Below are 18,435 nucleotides of genomic sequence, written 5' to 3' on the forward strand. Positions count from 1 at the left end.
ACTTAACTGTTAATGTGTTTCATTGTTGGTTAGTATTTTATTTTCAGCGGAAAACAATCAACACATCCGGTCTTTTTCTTGACAGAAAAACTTGACAAACAGAGCGATTCCCCACGAGCACGCGCGCGTGCCTTGGTGTGATGTAGCAGGCTGTAATGTTTTTGCAGACTACAAAGAAAGAGGAGAACCTACTGGGTGCTAAGCCCATTTTGCCTGATTAAATATTCTTGCGGTATGCTGCATGTACCGGCTGATGTTTATTAAAGTCTTCTAATTCTAGATTCACTGAAACACTGCAGCAGAAAAGAACAATAACTCTTAAGTGTTCAGAATAAATTAAAAAATAAAAAATAAAGACAGTAAATTAAAAATAGAAAACCTTTCGTATTTTGACTAATATAGCGTAATGGTGACGTTATCGTTATTTTGTTATTATTATTTATTTATGTTGACTACGTCATTACAGCGGAACTCTGTGTCGTTCGGTGTTTCTCACCCAACGATAAAAGCGACGGATGGCAGGTCCGTAACATGCGCCATTGAAAACAAACGCAGCAGCTACGGTGGCTCGCGCTTTCTGCTAACTCAGAGCTCCCTGACCCAGCCTAAAATAGACACATTGTGTGTTTGCGAACCATGGAGACGATTTTAGAACAGCAGCGTCGGTACCACGAAGAGGAAGAGCGACTGATGGACGCCAAAACTAAAGAAATGTTGCACAAAAAGTCCACGGTAAGCTCTGGCGCTACAAGCTAGTGTTAGCATGAGGCTAATCCTTACCTGATAGAAACCAGAACAACACTCAGAGTCTAAGTCATTGTTTTCCTTCTTGTTTCAGCTTCGAGAACAAATTAATTCCGATCATCGCATAAGAGCCATGCTGGATGTAAGTATAAAGTTCGTTTTGGATGGATGGATGAGTGTTTCTTGTTTTCTAGTGGAACGGAAAAGTTCCGATTTTACAGAAACGGAGTGCGACCTTTTAATGGGTAAATAGAGTGAATCTGTGAAAGGAGTCTATATTTACAATGTTGATCTTTCATAATGTCTTTACTTTGCTCTGACATGTTGTGCAACAGCTTCTGTCTCGCATCTCACTTGATGGTTCAGTTCAAATTCAAAAATACTTAATTTATTACAAAAGAAAATGAAACATTGTAACTCTGATGTAAGGCCGGTCCTCAGGGCTTGGATTTGAGGACCTCTGTTCTACTGAGCGAGACCTGGATGACACCAGCTCTGCTAACCACCCCATTTGCTTTTGCTGCTCCTTTTTAAATCTGTATAATCAGAAAGCCGGGCAGAGAGGCAATGGAATACTTACCTTAATTGATGTTGGGTCTTGAAATTGTGACCCTTATCACTTTTGCCTTATAATATCCACAGTGAGGAAAAATGCATAAAAGTCCTCATCAAGTTGTCTCTGGGTTGTTGGCTGTAGCTGCTCTTCACTGATGGATCATGGAGAGAGCTTTGTGTAAACCCAGTTATGAAGGTGATCTAGCCGATATCCATTTATTTGATTCTGGTTGCGTTTTGAGCCCGTGGTTCTCCACTGGGAAGAGATGATGCTGGGGTGAATGATGCCCAGGGTTTTCCTTCTGGATCTGCTGCAGCTCAGATAAGTGGAAGATTGATGGATCAGGAGGATTTACTGTGAGGGTTCATTCCCACCAGCTCCGCTTAATCTGCTTTAAATGAACTCCAGTTGGCCTGCCTAGAACACCGGGTTGGTTTGGGGAGGTGTGAATGCGTAATGGGGGTCTGATGTGAAGCCTGACTGCTGCGTGTCTCCTGACAGAGGTACATGGATGTGAGCGCAAACCTGAGAGACTCCTACGAAGACAAAGACGGGTATGTTTATTTTAAGTCTTTTTAGCAATATGTTTGTAGCTGAGGTTTTTTCTTTTGATGACATAAAAAAAAACTGAAATGAATGAACATTTATTTGAGGGATTTGTGTCACATTTAGCCTTTTTAACTTGTTAGATTTACTGTAATTTAGAGATTTTTACTACTTTATTTGTTTGATAAAAGTACTGTGGCTTAGTTTATTGCTGAGAAGGAAAATAAACACGTTTTTGGTTCATGAGTTTTGACTGCATGATTTTGGGATATGCGACCAAATGTCTGGACTCCCCTGACCTGGATGATGTTCTAGAGGAGGAAAAGCAGGCCTGATTCCAGGCAGCTGGTTCTGCTAGCGGACGTTTAACCCTTTGAAACCATTCTGTTTGGCAGGATGAGGAGAGACGAGCTCGCCGCCATCTCTGGACCAAACGAGTTTGCTGAGTTCTACAACAGACTGAAACACATAAAGGAGTTCCACCGAAAGCATCCCAACGAGGTAGGAGAGCTGCCGCCACGCCGTCTGGTCACGTTGTGTCAACAGCAACAGTAACAGAGTCTCTGGGTTGCTTTGTGTCTTCCTTCCTTTGTAGATTTCCATTCCCATGTCAGCAGAGTTTGAAGAGCTGATGAAGGCCAGAGACAACCCCAGTGAAGAGGCTCAGAGTAAGACTCATTATTCAGGTTTTCCAAACTCAATAATCAGGGAACTCTGCAGGGCTGGTAGTGACGGTGTTTACTGATGGTGAATTAAATGGTTCATCTTATGATGTGAGCCTTAAAGGTCCACTATTATGCTTCCTTGAACAGGCTGTGGCCTATTCAAAACACGTCTATTCCATTTAATTAGCTGCTCTCTGCTCAGGGAGACGCATGAGGCTGAGCAGCCGGTGGATTCCTGAGCTGCTGTTCTGCTGATTCTACTTGTTTAAATGATCCGTCTTGTGTCAGAGTGGTTGTTTAGCTCAGCAGCATTAGCTGTTAAACACTCAGCCTAACAGCTGTGCTCCTCCAGACATGGTGGACTTCACTGATGAGGAGGGATACGGCCGCTATCTGGATCTCCATGACTGCTACCTGAAGTACATCAACTTGAAGGGAGCTGAGGTAACGTTGCTCCGTTTCTGTCGTAATCATCAGCTTCCAGACAAAAGGAGCCATGTTCTCAAACTGCTGCCTGTATCCCTGCAGAAACTGGACTACATCACCTACCTGTCCTCATTCGACCAACTTTTTGACATCCCCAAAGACAGGAAGAACGCCGAATACAAAAAGTAAGTCCACGATCCTGTTTGTGTTGCGTCTGACCCGATGGGCCTGAACTGCATGACCTGGGGAACCATGTGGTTTGTGCAGGTACCTGGAGATGCTGCTGGAGTACCTGCAGGACTACACGGACCGGGTCAAGCCTCTGCTGGACCAGAACGAGCTCTACGGGAAAGTCCTGATCGACTTTGAGAAAAAGTGGGAGAACGGGACGTTTCCGGGCTGGCCTGTGAGTGCTGCCTTTGGCCCACGGAAAACACGGTGATTCACTGAGGCGTCGTAGCTCACGCTTCTCCTCCATGTTTCTGATCTGACTGCAGAAAGAGACGAGTAGTGCTCTGACACACGCCGGAGCTCATCTGGATCTCTCTGCGTTTTCGTCCTGGGAGGTAAAATCAAACTTTAACCAGAAGGGCTGCTGTCGGCTAACTGAACTCATGGGTCTGCTTCATCCTGCAGGAGCTGGCCTCTCTGGGTCTGGACAGGCTGAAGTCGGCTCTCATGGCTTTGGGCCTGAAGTGTGGAGGGTAAGAAGGAGGGGAAGCTCAGATTCATTTCACTTTTCTGCACTTTGTCCCATTACAACTTCAATATTTTTTCCTTGTCTGATTAATCAGTTTGCACGTACACCATGGTGTCTAAAATGTAAAATTAAGGCCTTAAAATGTTACATTCATATTTTACTGTAAGTTGGCTTTAAGTACAGTAATCACAAATCTTACATTTTGTTGTGGCAGCAGTATTTGATCTTGTACCTGTAGGTTTTTATGATGGGACAGTTGGAGTCATGCCTGACATGTTTAGTGAGTTTTGACTTGAGGCGTTTAAGGCTAACCAGCTTTTTGTGTCTAACTTGGGTAAGTACAAATTTATGAGAAGAACCTGACTGCAGAAAGTGAGTGGCATCGGGTCAGGCGTCAGATCCATACCGTGTTGCACCCTGGAACTGAAGAGGGGCCATTTTCTGTCTCTGCCCCACCGCTTTCTATTTTCTGCAGTCAGAAAATAGAAAGGTGTTGAAATGTGTCTCCAGTTTGCAGGATGACATTCACTTTCGCCACATCACAATAAATTCAGGAGCAGTTTCTCCTGATAATGTGAAAATTTCTCAATGTTATGAAATGAAAAAAGTTTCATAAAAAAAAATTGATCTCGTAACAAAAACGTTTGTAGTTTTTTTTTTTTTTAGCATGTTTTCTATCTTGTTACAACTGAAAAATTTCTTAAGATAATTTTCCCAAATTTATTTCCTAAAAGGTTTTACAACCTTCAGATATGCTGCACATAAATAGTTTCACTGGATTTTATTCTGAAGCACCAGAGTACAGATGCTCAACATACCTGTCAGATTTAAATTCATAAAGAATCTTGAACGTGATCCCTCCTTTTCCCCTTACTATGACACCGTGCGTGTGTGTGTGTGTGTGTGATCAGAACTCTGGAGGAGAGAGCTCAGAGGCTGTTCAGCACCAAAGGCAAATCCCTGGAATCCTTGGACCCGTCTCTGTTCGCCAAGAACCCCAAAGCCAAAGGGCCTAAGAAGTATGTGAGCGTATTAAAATGACTGTTGATCCTGTTGTGTGACGGGGCAGAATGTAATCGTCTCCGTGTGTCACCACCTCAGAGACACGGAGCGGAACAGGGAAACGGCCTTCCTGGAAGCTCAGGTCTACGAGTACGTGGAGATCCTGGGGGTGAGTCTTCGTCATCAGCTTCAGGTCCGGCTTCGGCCCACCCCGGCTGTGACGGCCTGACCTGCTGGGCTCTGTGGGTTCTGTGCAGGAGCAGAGGCAGCTCACCCATGAGAACGTACAGCGGAAGCAGGCGAGGACAGGAGAGGAGCGCGAAGAAGAAGAGGAAGAGCAGCTGAGTGAGAGCGAGAGCGAAGATGAAGACAACGAGATCATCTACAACCCCAAAAACCTGCCCCTGGGCTGGGATGGCAAGGTGAGGCCCAAACACGCAGTCAGACCCTGGAGTGGCCCAGTTTGGCCCGCATGTCACAAGGATAAACTCGTATATATGTGGAGTAAGACACGGCGAGCTCTTATGCTTTGAAATGTTGATGTTTGTGGTTTACAGATGATGAAAACTCCAAAACTCAGCATTTCTGAAAATTACAATATGACATGAGATAAAGTTTGAAAAAACAGCAAACCCAAATGCCTGGCAAAGCTGGTCTGTAGGGACTCAACGACCGATTGGCTTGTTCTTGATCATCAGAATGAAAAGGTCTGAGGTACCCCGTGATCTACGTTCTCCTTTCTACAGGGCGCTATGGCATGGTTCAATATTTTAAGGTCTGCTGTATTTAGGAGTTTCGACCAGTAATTGGACTCAGTGGGCAGATGGGGTTAAACCAGTGCTTCTCAATTCCAGTCCTCAGCCCCCCTGCTCTGCATGTTTTAGATGTGCCTCTATTCCAGAACATTTGATTAAAATAATTGCATGACCACCAAGTGCTGCAGAAGCCTGTTAATCACCCAGAGATACAATTCAGGTGTGTGGCAGAGGGAAAATACCTAAAACATGCAGGACAGGGGGGCCTGAGGACCAGGGTTGAGAAACATTGGTCTGGCAGGAAGTGATGGAGCTCTTCCTGCTGGTGGAACCAGCTGCAGCTCCTCTGTTCACTCCAGCTCAGTCAGGTTTGACTGAGACTATCTGTGATCAAGTTTTGCAACGAATTCTCTGTTGGATTTACATCTGAACTTTGACTAGGCCATTCTAACGCATGAATATGCTTGGATATAAACCATTCCAGCTCTGGCTGGAGGTTCAGGGTGAAGGAGAACCTCCACTCTGCTCTCAGGTCCAACTTGGTTTCTTTCAGGATTGTCCATCTCCACAGCATGATGCTGCCACCACTATGTTTAATAGCAGTCTTACCTCCCACACACAAGTTTATTACAATAACACATTTCAGCTTTAATGCAATTCAAAGTTCTTTACATGATAAAAATATAAACGATGAACAAAAAAAACATTTCTTCACAGGAGCAAAATAAAGAAGTAACAAATAGTTGAAATCAGACTAGATTTAAATGATGTTTTATTATAATTAGTGCTATGTCTGTCTCTCTGATTTAAAGGAACTCGGTGTTTTGGCTGTTTTGCAGTTATCTGGAAGTTTGTTCCAGATTTACGGTACTTAGAAGCTGAAAACTGCTTCTTTATGTCCAGTCTGTGTTGTTGGGATGGGAAGACACTTTGGATTCACTCAGTTTTATTTGCCGCTGTCAGAATACAGGCGCCCTTTTCAGATTTCTAGCTGTAGAAATATTAGAGAGCCGTGTATGGTTTTCCTTCCACATCAGTTATTTGCTGCTTTTTTTCCTCATGTAGCGTGTTTACATGTAAACTAGTTTAAGGGCTGTTTTTTTTTCTTCCCCTGCAGCCGATCCCTTACTGGCTCTACAAACTGCACGGCCTGAACATCAACTACAATTGTGAGATCTGTGGAAACTACACCTACAGAGGGCCCAAGGCCTTCCAGAGGCACTTTGCAGTACGCGCTTCCTCCTGTGAAAAGAACTCTTATAAATGATTACAATAAGAACAAGGTTTTATTTTTTCAGTAATATTTTTTGTCTGTGTAGGAGTGGCGGCATGCACATGGAATGCGCTGCCTAGGAATCCCCAACACGGCTCATTTCGCTAACGTCACACAGATAGAGGACGCCGTCTCCTGTAAGTCCGTTCCTTCAGTCGGTGCCGTGTCCGTCTGTCTGAGGCCGGCGTTAACTGCTGATGTGTTTGTGTTCAGTGTGGGCGAAGCTAAAGTCCCAGAAGGCGTTGGAGCGGTGGCAGCCGGACACAGAGGTAAGCACAAAGCCCTCTGGACAGAATGTGATGCAGTCTGACTCCTTCACTCGTGTCCTGCGTTGTGTCCACTCAGGAGGAGTATGAGGACTCCATTGGAAATGTGGTCAACAAGAAGACGTACGAGGATCTGAAGAGACAGGGCCTGCTGTAGACGGACAGCGAGATGCTTCCTTTTTTTAAATCTCATATTTACTCCTGTTGTTTTATGTCTTAAGTAGTGCTGTTATTTTCCAGACAACTTTTCTCCAGTTTATAACATGTCAACCTTTGATGATTTCAATAAACCGAGGACTTTGAGTCCCTGTCATTCCTAAATGTTGTTTCTGTTTTGGGAGCCTGATGAACCCCAGGATTCTGATTATGTCTCAAAGACTCAGGCAAACTTTGATTAAATAGTTTTTCAGTTACGGTATGTCTTTCTTACACAACCAAATATAAGCTAAGATTAGTTCATGTTCCAGCTCTTAATGTTTCATTGGCTCTAAATCAACAATGTCTCTGAAGACAACCAAAGGAGCAAAACATTACTCTGCTGCTTTTTCCATGTGGCCTCCACAAGGTGGGGCTCTTGCGTTACTGTTGCTGCGGACAACAGAAGATATGTGATGTTCTACAGTTTAAAGCAGAAGTTTACATGCACCTCTTGTGTTTTACTGTCTGGAGCTAAATCAAATCAGTTAGACTGACCAGAATTATTTCTATTTACAAAAATCAAAGAGAAAGATGAGAGAAAGATGTCAGATTTATTTATAAATGTCTTCAGGATCAGAGGTTTACATACAGAATGATTACTGTCTCTTTAAGCGATGAGGGAAAGCCCAGATGATGATGTCATGGTTTTGGAAACTGCTGATATGTTGAAGGACACATTAGAATTAATAGGAGGCACACCTGTGGAAGTATTTGAAGGTCTCACCTAGAACTCATTTCTTTCTGGTTTGATATGATGTGGAAGTCGGTAGAAATCAGCCCAGATACCAGGAAGAGAATCAGGAGCTGATCCAGTCTGGTTCTTCCTTTGGAGTAACCTTCAGATGCTTGACAGCATCATGTTCATCTGTTCAAATAACATGATGGGAATGTCTAACCATCATGGCGCTCAGGAGGGAGACAGGTTCTGGTCCGAAATGTCCAAATCAACCCCAGAACAAAAGAAAGGATGATGAAACTGGTTAGACAGATTCACTATCCACAGTGAACCGTGTCCTGAAAGTGAGGAGGAAGCCACCAGTTCCTGGATACTAACTGCATGAACTTAAGTTCAATATTTTTGACGGACACCTCACTCACTTTACAAAGAAGTGGGAAGGCAGGTTCAGATACTTGTAGAACCATTAGTGAAGCAGCTGGTGCTCACATAGAAGACTGATTGGGGAGACCATCTGTGCATTGCCATGGCCCTTTGAGGTGCAGCCAGAGATGTAAGGAAAGTTACGATGAGGTATGGGTGTGTATATTTGGGTAGTCATCCTCATCTGTGTACTAAAGGAAACAGCTGAGAAGATGTGTGTGCGTGTGGGAGCTCTGACCGAGTAACAGACCCAGGTCTGTCTGGAAGAACGGCTTGAAACCCCAAACATTCGTATTATTTAAGATACATTACAGTTCTACTGAACCCAGAGGAAATGGATCGAAACTTCTGGCTTTGAAGAAACTTTATTCTGACATTTAGAAAACAGGAAAAATATTGATGATCCTAACTGAGGTAAAACAGAAAAGTTTGATCTGATTTAATGCCAGACAATGAGAAATAAAAGATAAGTCATTGTATACAGTGAATGTACGTATCTGTTTTCAATCAGCTGTGTTGTGTGGTAATGAGTGATGAGGAAACTCAGCAAGGTTACATGGTTCTTTAAATGCGTCGCCGTGTTTAAGGTTGATCTCTATCAGCTGGAAGAAAGAAGGAACTGACCAGAGAAGCAGACTTGAACCTGCCTACATCTCACTCTCTCAAACTGGCTTTCTATCCTCCAACATTAGACTCTTTCAGGTGACAATAAATACAAGTCCTCCAACAGTAAACAGACATTTTAATTGGTCATAAAGAAAGTACAAGAAATAACAGTCTTTATTTTAGTAAAATAGGGAAGGAAAAAACAGCTTCTCTTTGTAACTGTACTTTTTTTTAAGTTTACGAAGAAACACTGAGCAGAAAATGTTGGTGAGATAAATCACCAGGGTCAACAATCAGAAGGAGCTCAAATACTGAGACTCACAGTGATCCTCAACGCCTCCACCAGGCAGCTGAAGCCTTGTTCACATCAGCCACTTGTCCTTCTCCTTGTTGAAGGTCTCGGCCCACTGACGAGTAAGCTGTAAATAATGGTCTGCTTGGTTTGGTAAGTAGTCCAAATATAAACGCGCCATTGTCTTCTTGGGTACAGCCCTTTCTATCTGAGTGCCTTCATGCCATTGGTTGAAGGAAGTGATGGTGACGATTTCTGGTCTGACAGACAGAGCCGCCTGCAGGGACGTCTCATAGTAACGCCCGTTGACCCGGTTTCTGGTGTTGTGGTTGTTCCACGGTCGCACGGCGGTATCCATGTAGCCCGGACCGACGCTGGGGATAAACAGCAGGTTGTTTGCATCACAGAACTCCTTGATGGCTTTCCAGTTCTGGTGGGAGGAGCCGAATGAGAAACCATTGGAGGCAAAGTAAGTGTACATGCCGTCAAAGCCGCTGGCTAAGATGTCATGCTTGTGGCGCTCCTCCACAACCAGGGCAACGAAAACACCATCGTAAGGCGTCCCTCTGATGCTCTGTGAGCCTTTTGCTGTCAGGAGCTCCGTCCAGGATTCGGGTGGGGTAAGGTAGGAGTCATAGACATAGAACAGTGGCAGGACTTGCCCTGTGCTAGACCTGAATCTATAGAAGGCGCCATGGTTTCCATATCTGAGACAAACAGAGAGACAAATGGAATTTCATATCAAGGTAGCTTGAAGTTAAATGGTAAATTTTCCAGTCATTTTGACCATTCAAAGCACTTCACATTAACATACCAATACACAAGCAAGTTGGGGTTAAGTACCTTGCAGTGCCCAGGTGTACATCATGGGGCAGTAGAAAGCTAGAATCGAACCTACAACCTTTTGATCAGAAGACAACTACTCTACCAACAAAGCCATAGCATTGGTAAGGTTAATGCCACTACTCCTATTAATAGTAGTACTACCTCTCCTACTACACATAATAATAATAATGTTAGTACTAATAATAATGATGTAACTTTTCACAAACTCTTCTATTGTGGCATCCTCTAACACCTTCAGTAATGCCATGGTGAAATCTGTTGTGTGTTTTTGTACGTCTGAGGTTGGACTGACATAAGAACCTAATGAATGATTAACTGTCGGCTCATTTTTCCGCGGTACAAATGTACTTCCCTCTTGAACCTGCACTGACTCTCTGTAGGTCTTAGTCGTGGTGAAGACACAAAACATCTACAGTCGTCATGACGTCCTACCAGAGGCGCAGTTCCAAAAACCTCAATTATTACTCTGTCGACTCACTGATAGAAAATGAGGAACCATCTATATTTACCCAGCTGCTCCTCATCGTCACCCTGTGGCCTTCACCTTCAGTCCTTTAATGCAGAGCTACACCTGTTGGAGGCGAAGCCCACCCAGCACATACACATACACTGGGAAGGAGCTTACTTGTCAATAATATATTTGATGTTGTCATGCATACTCTGGTCCGTCCGGCCCTTGTACGGCTGAATGTGAAAGGCCACCTGTGCACAGAGACAGGAGGATGGATGTTCAGTAAAAGCACCAAGTAAAAACGAAAGAACCTGGAGAAGACGAAATGTTTCAAATTTAGAACATGATCATCTTGGTGAAATTTGTTTTAATTGTTGTTATCAGAACAGCTTTTAGTTAGCAAAAAGTTAACTAAAAGCTGCTATACACAAACCGCTATACACTATTTTCCTTACTGATATACTGTATTGTAAATAGTCTTTCTAACTTCAACATAAATGAACATTATGTACACTTTTAAAAAAGTAATCCATCTAAACTGCACATTCCTGATCATGAGTCAAAAATTCCTCTAATAGCTGCACAGTATTTTTATGTGATAATCTTGCACAATATAGCATGATCATTATTCTGGTTGTTATCGTTAATCTTCTTTTGTATATGTTGTTTTAGCAATTTAAGGACATTGTGTCTGAACTAGTATATCTGATGCTGCTGTTACACCTGAATTTCTCTTTGTGGGATAAGAAAAAATATTTCTATTCTACTGCCATATGAAAAACAGTAAACATAGCTGGCCTTCACCTTCAGTCCTTTAATGCAGATCTCTGCAGAGGAAAAAATACACACCAGTTTGTAAGCAAACTCAGAATTCCTCATTTTTTCAAGGAGTAACAGAACCTACATACCAACTGATCCCCATCCTGGGATGTGTTTACCGTAGTCATAACATACCGTAGCAAACTGTTCTTTAATCCAAGATAATGTGGTTCTGAGTGGTAACACAGCCCAACACAGGGTCTTTTCTGGGTCAACAGATCCATGTTATCACATCATCCCAAACACCTGTTCAGACATTATGATACACAGAGAACATCTGGAGTCTTCTCTGTGGACATCCGTTCATTCTTCTTTTGTTCAACACGTCTTACAACAAGAGATAAAAATGCAACAAGAATGAGACAAAACCTTTGCTAATATTCCACCTCCTTGTTGTTTTTGATTCTAAATCGATTTTTATTTAAGAGTAACTAAAGCTGGAGGCCAGATGTTCTGAACCACTGGTTGAAAGTCCGAGGCTCTCGCTCTGAACAACTGGACCTGCTGGGATCACAGCCTACAGGTCCAGCTGAAGCCAACCAAACCTTCCAACTCTCACAAGATCAATAGTTAGGGAACAACTATTGATCAGTAATAGAAGATATACAAGTAAAAATGAAAGAGATGCACATTAAAAATGGTACATTTAAAGGCATAAGTGAGTGTGATTAGGAAGGATGGAGACATTAAGCAACCAACCTACAGCTAAAAATGGTTCTACAAAGTAGAGTCGTACATTTCTTTCTTTGCACTTCACAACTCTGGTCTACTTTGTGTTGGTTTATCACATAAAACCCTAATAAAATAAAATAGATTGGAAGTGTTAATGAGACCAGATGTTAGTAAAGTGTAAGGGGTGTAATACTATTACAAGACTCCGTGTATCAGATTCAGCATCAGCCACAAGCTGAACAGAACCGGAGTTCAGCTCAGGATGAACATTTCTGAGGAACAGAACAGAGAACCTCCATCCCACAGGCGTCCCATCGTTCAGGTGGTACAGGGTCAGTTCACACCTTGGTCCTAAACCATAGCTGCAGTTCATTCTTTGGAGATGATCCAACAGTCTCTGAGAAGACGACTCCAGGAGCTTCTCATGGACTTGAAAAAGGCACAGCTTACAATGGGGAGACGCATTTCTCGATTGATTTTTACCCAGAAAGCACATGGGCAAAAACCGTTAGTGAAACGGTCACTGGGACTGACTAGTATATATTTCATTGAGGGAAAGTCACTGTTTTGAAGTATAAGCTGCTACTTACAGGCATTGCTTCGAAGAATTCGACATGGAATGCAGCGTTCATAACAAACACGTGTGTTCATCGTGTGGCCGTGGACCGTAGCTTGGGGACCACTGCTCACGCACACTGTATACACTGCGTATACATCAATGCTATACACATATATATAATTGGTTTTATTTAAATGGAACAGTTCATATTATTGAACGTACCATACTGCTACAAATACACCAGAGTAATAATAATGACTCTGTTACCTCAGCCTGTTGGCTTCAGATGCCAGGAGCCACTAAGTTCTGCAGCAGCTGCAAACAGAAAGCATTCAACGCCCACCGCTTCCTCCAACGGAGGTTGCAAGGTCCTCATAAACAGTTTCCATGGTAACGCAGCAGTGTTTAGAGCTGGTGCCCAGGCCTGGCAGCTGCTTTACCTGGTGTGAACAGCTACAGCTGTAGCCGTCCAGTCACTTCCTACATCACTGATCAATGTTAGAGCCGTAGAAACGCTGCAGTTTGGCCTGGTTGAGCTCTACTCAGGGCCGTCAGAGGTTTTCATGCCCTGTTTTACACACTCTTAGGTGTGGAAGTTGTTACTGGAGGAAAAAATCTTTTTGTCTTTATTTTAAATGAGTTAAACACTGGATCGCAGTGACAGCTGTTTTACACACACATGCACACACACACGCACGCACATACGCACACACACGCGCAAGCACACACATTATGAGCAGCAGGGGAATTCCATCAGTTGTGTTGTTATACAGTCCCATCCAGAACTCACTGTGATAAACTTTGTGGTCTGACATGTTTCTTTCTAACTGAATTGATTTTATTTAAATGGAACAGTTCATATTATTGAATGTAACATATTGCTACAAATACACCAGAGTTAGCAAAATGCTAATTTCTTTCCCTAGTCCCATAAAACAAACAGCACACAAAAACAACATTAATGCATTATCAGAAGAAATACATGAATAAATACAAACTATGTAGGGTTGTAAAAACCCATTTTAGATACTTATGTCAAATTGTTGGTGTGTTTTAAATGACCAAAATTGTAATAAAAATGGTAACTGTAACAGGAAGTTTCATTTCAATTCAGTTTATTTATATAGCGCCAATTCAAAAGCAATTATTGTCTCTCGGCCTGTCATGATAACAAAATTTGCTGAACGATAAATTGTTCACTGTGAAATAATTTTTTTGTAAAGTACCTTGAGAAAACTAGGCCTGTCACAATAATCAATAAATCTAATTAATTGCATGATAAATTAAAATTAAAACAAATTCAATAATTTCCTTTGGCATGATTTATCATTTATCTCTTTTTTTCCCCTCTTTCTACAAAAAACTGGACGATGAAAGTCTTCAGTTTGGTGCTTGGGTCTCAACTAGACCTTATTTGAAGGAAAATGTTGTTTACAAAGACTTCAAAATGCATTTTATTTGTTGTTTTGTTTATTTATTTTGGATATTTAAAATGTCTTCCATTGTTAAATGTTCATTAGAATTAAAAATGTACTGATCTTTTACAATGTGCTCTTGCATTATTATTTTGCCATTACCATCGTATGACTTAAAAATGGTCTCAAAACAACATTAGCGTTTATCGCAAAGGGCGATAGGTGGCGCTCTCTCTATGGTAACAATCAACATATTTCAGCTCCTATAACCAATAAAAGGCTTTATCCTAAAAAGGAAGACTTTCTAAATTGAACCTCATGGTTCCAAATCTGGTGCATCAAAACTGCTGACATTTGGATGAACAAATGATGGGTCTCATTTATTTTAGTGAAACTGAGGTCAAATGATTAGAGGGAATAAAACCATGGTGTGATCACAGAGCTTCATTCATTCAGTAAGTAGTCATAAGATAAAAAACATACCGGTTGTCTCACCAGTTACCTTGATGCTGTGTCTTTGGGCAGCATCCATGACAGCAGGAACCAGGTCCTCAGTGGGCTCCCCATGGTCATCAGCCACCCCAGGTGGGTACCATGACAACACCAGCACTCCTACAAACCCACGGCGTGGAGACAAGAGGAGGACTGTCAGAACCGCATCAGACTGGAATGAATATGAGAAACATCAGCACAAACCTCAGTAATGTGCAGTAAAATCAACTGGAAAATGTTCTCTCTGTGTCATATGAGCATCACAAGGCCTTCGTCCTCGTTGGCCACCCAGTTCATATAGCATGCCATATTCCTCCTGGGGGCGCTGTTGGACAGAGCTGTCTCCGGTCCGCTTGGCATTCACATTTACATTGAACCGCATCAGAGTTCACTTCAACCGAACGCAGACCGAGGTTTGTAGACGGACCAGAGTTAACTTTTTTCATTTGCATCAGAGTTTGATTATGCATTCACACCTCCCCAAACAAACCAGAGTTGGCTTAAAGCCGACTAAACCAGGCTGGTAGAATGCTGTCTACTCTAAAAGGCCACTTTCAGCAAAAGTTGATGACTGATTTTATAATCCTGCCATCAGCAGCCTCCAGATTGAAAACTCAGGTGATGAGAGGGTTGTTAGCTGTCAGCTAATCACCTCCGCTCCACTTGTGAACATGGTTTCCAGCTGCTTGAAAGTTATGAGAGTCCATTGCTGCGGCAGCAAGAGGACCCACTAGTGGACACCAGAGTAGACGGAACCCCTCAGGGTTTGCTTGGCTCTGGAGGCTCCTGAAGCAGCTGAGAGGCTCTGGGGCCCAGAAGGCCTGCAGGTTCCCTGGCTGCAGAAGTAGAAACTCAAGAGTGGGAGAAACTTGCTGAGGCAGAGGAGGAGGTCTCTGGTTGGCATCGGTTCTGGAAGACCGATCAATGAGAAAGGGTGGAGTGGTGGTCCGAATCATTAGGAAAGTGAACCAAAAAGTGTTAGAAAAGCCTCTCTGGGAAAATCTCTTCCAGGATCCTGAGTTGATGGAGCAGAAGGAGCTGCTCAAAGGATCATGGGAGTTTGGATGTGGAGAGGAGTTATAACCAGGTGTCTAAGGTATTTTGTGGCAGATGCTGCGTTATTAGCTGTCACTAAATGTTTTCCAGATCTGGATAGATATGAAATACATTTTATCTTAAAACTTTATTTTTAAGATAAAATTTCTAAAAAAAAAACAACAACCCAAAACAACCCAACCTCCATCCATAGAAATATTTGCTATAAATCCAAATGGAATTTTAATATTTGTATTTGTAAAATATGGCAAAGAACTTGGAGCTCTGGAAATGACAATCCATGGAGCAAATGAATTGTCCCTGTTAGTTTCTTCAGTGGGTGGTAGAACCTGGATCTGACTGGATCCAGTTGTTTCTACTGGATCGTGATTTTCTGACGACAAAAACCCATCAGACTTCTGATAAAACATTCTAAAAATCCATGGACATACATATTCAACTGTTGATGATTTTAGCAGAACTGTGGGTTCAGCCAGAAACCGAACCGAACCCATGCAGTGTTTACCTGATGCAGCCGCTTCGATCTGCGCCATATGGGACTCCAGCACCTTTGGGTCCCTGGAGCTGTAGGGCCCCAGCTCAGGGTAGAAACTGGAAGCAATGTCCTCCGGAGGTGTGTGTCTGCCCTGAGCGTGGCTGGCGGCGATCTTCGGGTCCCAGTGGGGCACCAGCGGGTGATCCCAGTGGATGTACTGGTTGTCCATGCTGGGGGAGCCGTACCACAGGTAGTAGAAGATGTGGACGTCGTAGAAGATGCTGGAGTCTCGGTCGGATTTGGTGAACACCACCTTGGTGTCGCTGCCGCCGGAGCGGAACTGGCCCGGCGATGCCAGCGCGTCTCTCGCGTCCGGCCGCTTCCTGTCAGACCTCTCCCCGGCGAAGTCCATCCCGGGCGCCAGGTCCGAAAAGCCGTCGCTGGGCTTCAGGGTCCTGAGCCCCATCATGGTCCCGAAGATGAAGAGTGTGAAGAGGAAGAGGGCGACGATGGCCTTCCTGCGCATCCGCGTCATGGCCGCTGTCCGTGGTGCTGCCGCAGGAAAACACAGCGCAGTCCGCCGCGTCGTCGCGCGCCGCGCTCACCGTTCCCCCCACATCAGCAGCGCGAGCCTCAGCAGATCGCCTCCCGCGTCCGTCCCGGAAACAGCCACCAGCCGGGCCCCCGCTGGCCTGTCCCCCATCGAGCTGCTGCGGTCCGTCTTTCAGTTAGTGAGGCTGCATTTGTTTGTGTGACTGAAACGGCAGGGTGGATTAAGGCCGACCGGAAACAGTCAGCCTGTGGGGGTCGGTTAATGGAGGAAGAGGAGGAGCTTCATGGCATCTATCTCTGAGACAGAGTTAAAGGACGACCCGGCTGGTTGTCCCGCTTTCTACGTTCATCTAAATTCCAAAGAAACGCGGTGCAGGTCCAGGTCGGTCCCATTTCAATGTGTGATGGAACCACAGAGTTTCTTTTCAAAAAAGTCTGAGTTTTTCTTTTCTTTTCAAAAGATTCGCACCACCACACTATGCATTTGTGACAGCCAGCTCCACTGTGAGGTTGGCTGTCAGTTACATTTTAATGAGAACTAATTTAGAAAGGAGACCTTTGAGAAAAGGAAAACAAAACGTTCAATCCAACTTTTCCATTTAAAACGGATAATTTAATAACTTAGTTGACAGAACATGGCCTATAGGCTGTCCAGCTTGTAAAAAAACAAAAACAAAATCATCCATTATTATTAATTATTTTCTCACTTTGACAGACAGTCAGAGGTTGTTCTGGTGTCCAGTTCTTCCATGTCTGGTTGGGACGGCTGTTTGAAAAAGCTCCACACACACCAACCAGACATCATCTTCATGGAAGGATGACTCCATCGCCTCCCTTTCTTCTCATGATTCTGTTCCTTTATGGGGGTTTTTTTCTATTCAACTGCAGTAAATGTATTCTTTTTCATGATCATCTGAGTAGCTGCCTTTTGTTTTCCATTGTCAGATGTAACAACATCCACATTATGTCCTGTATTTCTGCTTGCTGTTGTGCCAACAAGCACACGCTATAATCTAGCAAAGGAAATATTATTCCAAATACACTAAAAAAAGTATGATATACCAAGTATTTTTTGGTCTAGTTTCGGTAACACTTTATTTGAAGGGGTGTGCATAAGACTGACATGACATAACACCTGTCATAAACATAAAGAAGTCTTTATGAATGTTTATGACAGTTGCCATGAAGTGTCATTTGGTAAATAACACTTTTAATGCAAAGTTGCATTAAAAGTCCCATTAAAAGTACCAACTTTACATGATTTTGTAAATAATGACAATTTAATGCAAAGTTAGCATTTTTAATGGACTTGCAATGCAACTTTTGGAGCAATTTTACATTAAAAGTGTCATTATTTACCGAATGACACTTTATGACAACTGTCATAAACATTCATTAAGACTTCTTTATGTTTATGACAGTGTCATGTCAGTCTTATGCACAACCCTTCAAATAAAGTGTTACCCTAGTTTCTAGTAATCCGTTAATATGGATGAAAAGTATTTGTTCCATTGGCAGATAAATTCACTTATAACAAGACATTTTCCCATGAGTGAAATAATCCATCAATGGAACTACGTTTTCATCAATATTAAGGAATTATTAACTTAAAAACAAGTTCCTATATCTTGCTGAAAGTTTGTCTAAAGTTAGTTTTGTCTTATTTCTAAGATATTTGCACTACAAGCTGGACCAAAAATACTTGGTAAGAGTTTGCGTTTTTGCTATCTATATCTCTACCTCTGTTTTTTTGATGTGTTATTTTCTAAATTCAGCATTAAAAGCAACTGAAAAGGTCTACAGAGAGCATTAAAAGGTACATTATAATGTAGAAAAATCACATTAAGCCTCTCTCACTTCGATGTCAGGATGTCAAACTCCTAAAATAACAAAGTATCTAGTTTCTGGTAAGTATTTTGGAAATTCACACGCAAACATTTTGTAACAGCCTGCTACCAACCAACTCTGTT

The 18,435-nt window shown here is 42.8% G+C and overlaps 2 protein-coding genes across 2 annotated transcripts; one reads left to right on the forward strand and one right to left on the reverse strand.

Moving 5' to 3' along the window:
- Positions 1-465: 465 nt before the first annotated feature.
- sf3a3 (splicing factor 3a, subunit 3) lies at positions 466-7,254 on the forward strand. Its single transcript, XM_008421283.2, has 17 exons — positions 466-732; positions 839-886; positions 1,802-1,854; positions 2,242-2,347; positions 2,442-2,514; positions 2,864-2,955; positions 3,040-3,122; positions 3,205-3,343; positions 3,435-3,503; positions 3,574-3,641; positions 4,549-4,656; positions 4,739-4,808; positions 4,897-5,061; positions 6,512-6,622; positions 6,714-6,804; positions 6,881-6,936; positions 7,013-7,254. The coding sequence occupies exons 1-17, from the start codon at positions 637-639 to the stop codon at positions 7,088-7,090; spliced, it is 1,506 nt and encodes a 501-aa protein (XP_008419505.1). The 5' UTR covers positions 466-636; the 3' UTR covers positions 7,091-7,254.
- Positions 7,255-8,955: 1,701 nt separating this feature from the next.
- On the reverse strand, positions 8,956-16,820 carry maneal (mannosidase endo-alpha like). The gene is made up of 4 exons (XM_008421284.3): positions 15,944-16,820; positions 14,393-14,502; positions 10,600-10,676; positions 8,956-9,835 (listed from the first exon to the last, which is right to left on the reverse strand). Exons 1-4 carry the CDS (start codon positions 16,446-16,448, stop codon positions 9,199-9,201), a joined length of 1,329 nt encoding a protein of 442 aa, XP_008419506.2. The 5' UTR covers positions 16,449-16,820; the 3' UTR covers positions 8,956-9,198.
- Between the last annotated feature and the right edge of the window lie 1,615 nt (positions 16,821-18,435).

The sequence above is a fragment of the Poecilia reticulata genome, chromosome 11 (genome assembly GCF_904066995.2).
Source record: "Poecilia reticulata chromosome 11, P_reticulata-male-v2, whole genome shotgun sequence".
NCBI classification, from domain to species: domain Eukaryota; kingdom Metazoa; phylum Chordata; class Actinopteri; order Cyprinodontiformes; family Poeciliidae; genus Poecilia; species Poecilia reticulata.

Excerpts from the sequence above, each read along its gene's own strand:
- sf3a3 (XM_008421283.2), top strand. The coding sequence starts at position 637 with ATGGAGACGATTTTAGAACAGCAGCGTCGGTACCACGAAGAGGAAGAG. Across the intron at positions 3,642-4,548 it reads TTGGGCCTGAAGTGTGGAGG|AACTCTGGAGGAGAGAGCTC; the intron begins GTAAGAAGGAGG and ends GTGTGTGATCAG. Across the intron at positions 6,937-7,012 it reads GGTGGCAGCCGGACACAGAG|GAGGAGTATGAGGACTCCAT; the intron begins GTAAGCACAAAG and ends GTGTCCACTCAG.
- maneal (XM_008421284.3), bottom strand. The coding sequence starts at position 16,448 with ATGACGCGGATGCGCAGGAAGGCCATCGTCGCCCTCTTCCTCTTCACA. Across the intron at positions 14,503-15,943 it reads GATCGAAGCGGCTGCATCAG|GAGTGCTGGTGTTGTCATGG; the intron begins GTAAACACTGCA and ends GTGGGTTTGTAG. Across the intron at positions 9,836-10,599 it reads ATCAAATATATTATTGACAA|ATATGGAAACCATGGCGCCT; the intron begins GTAAGCTCCTTC and ends TGTTTGTCTCAG.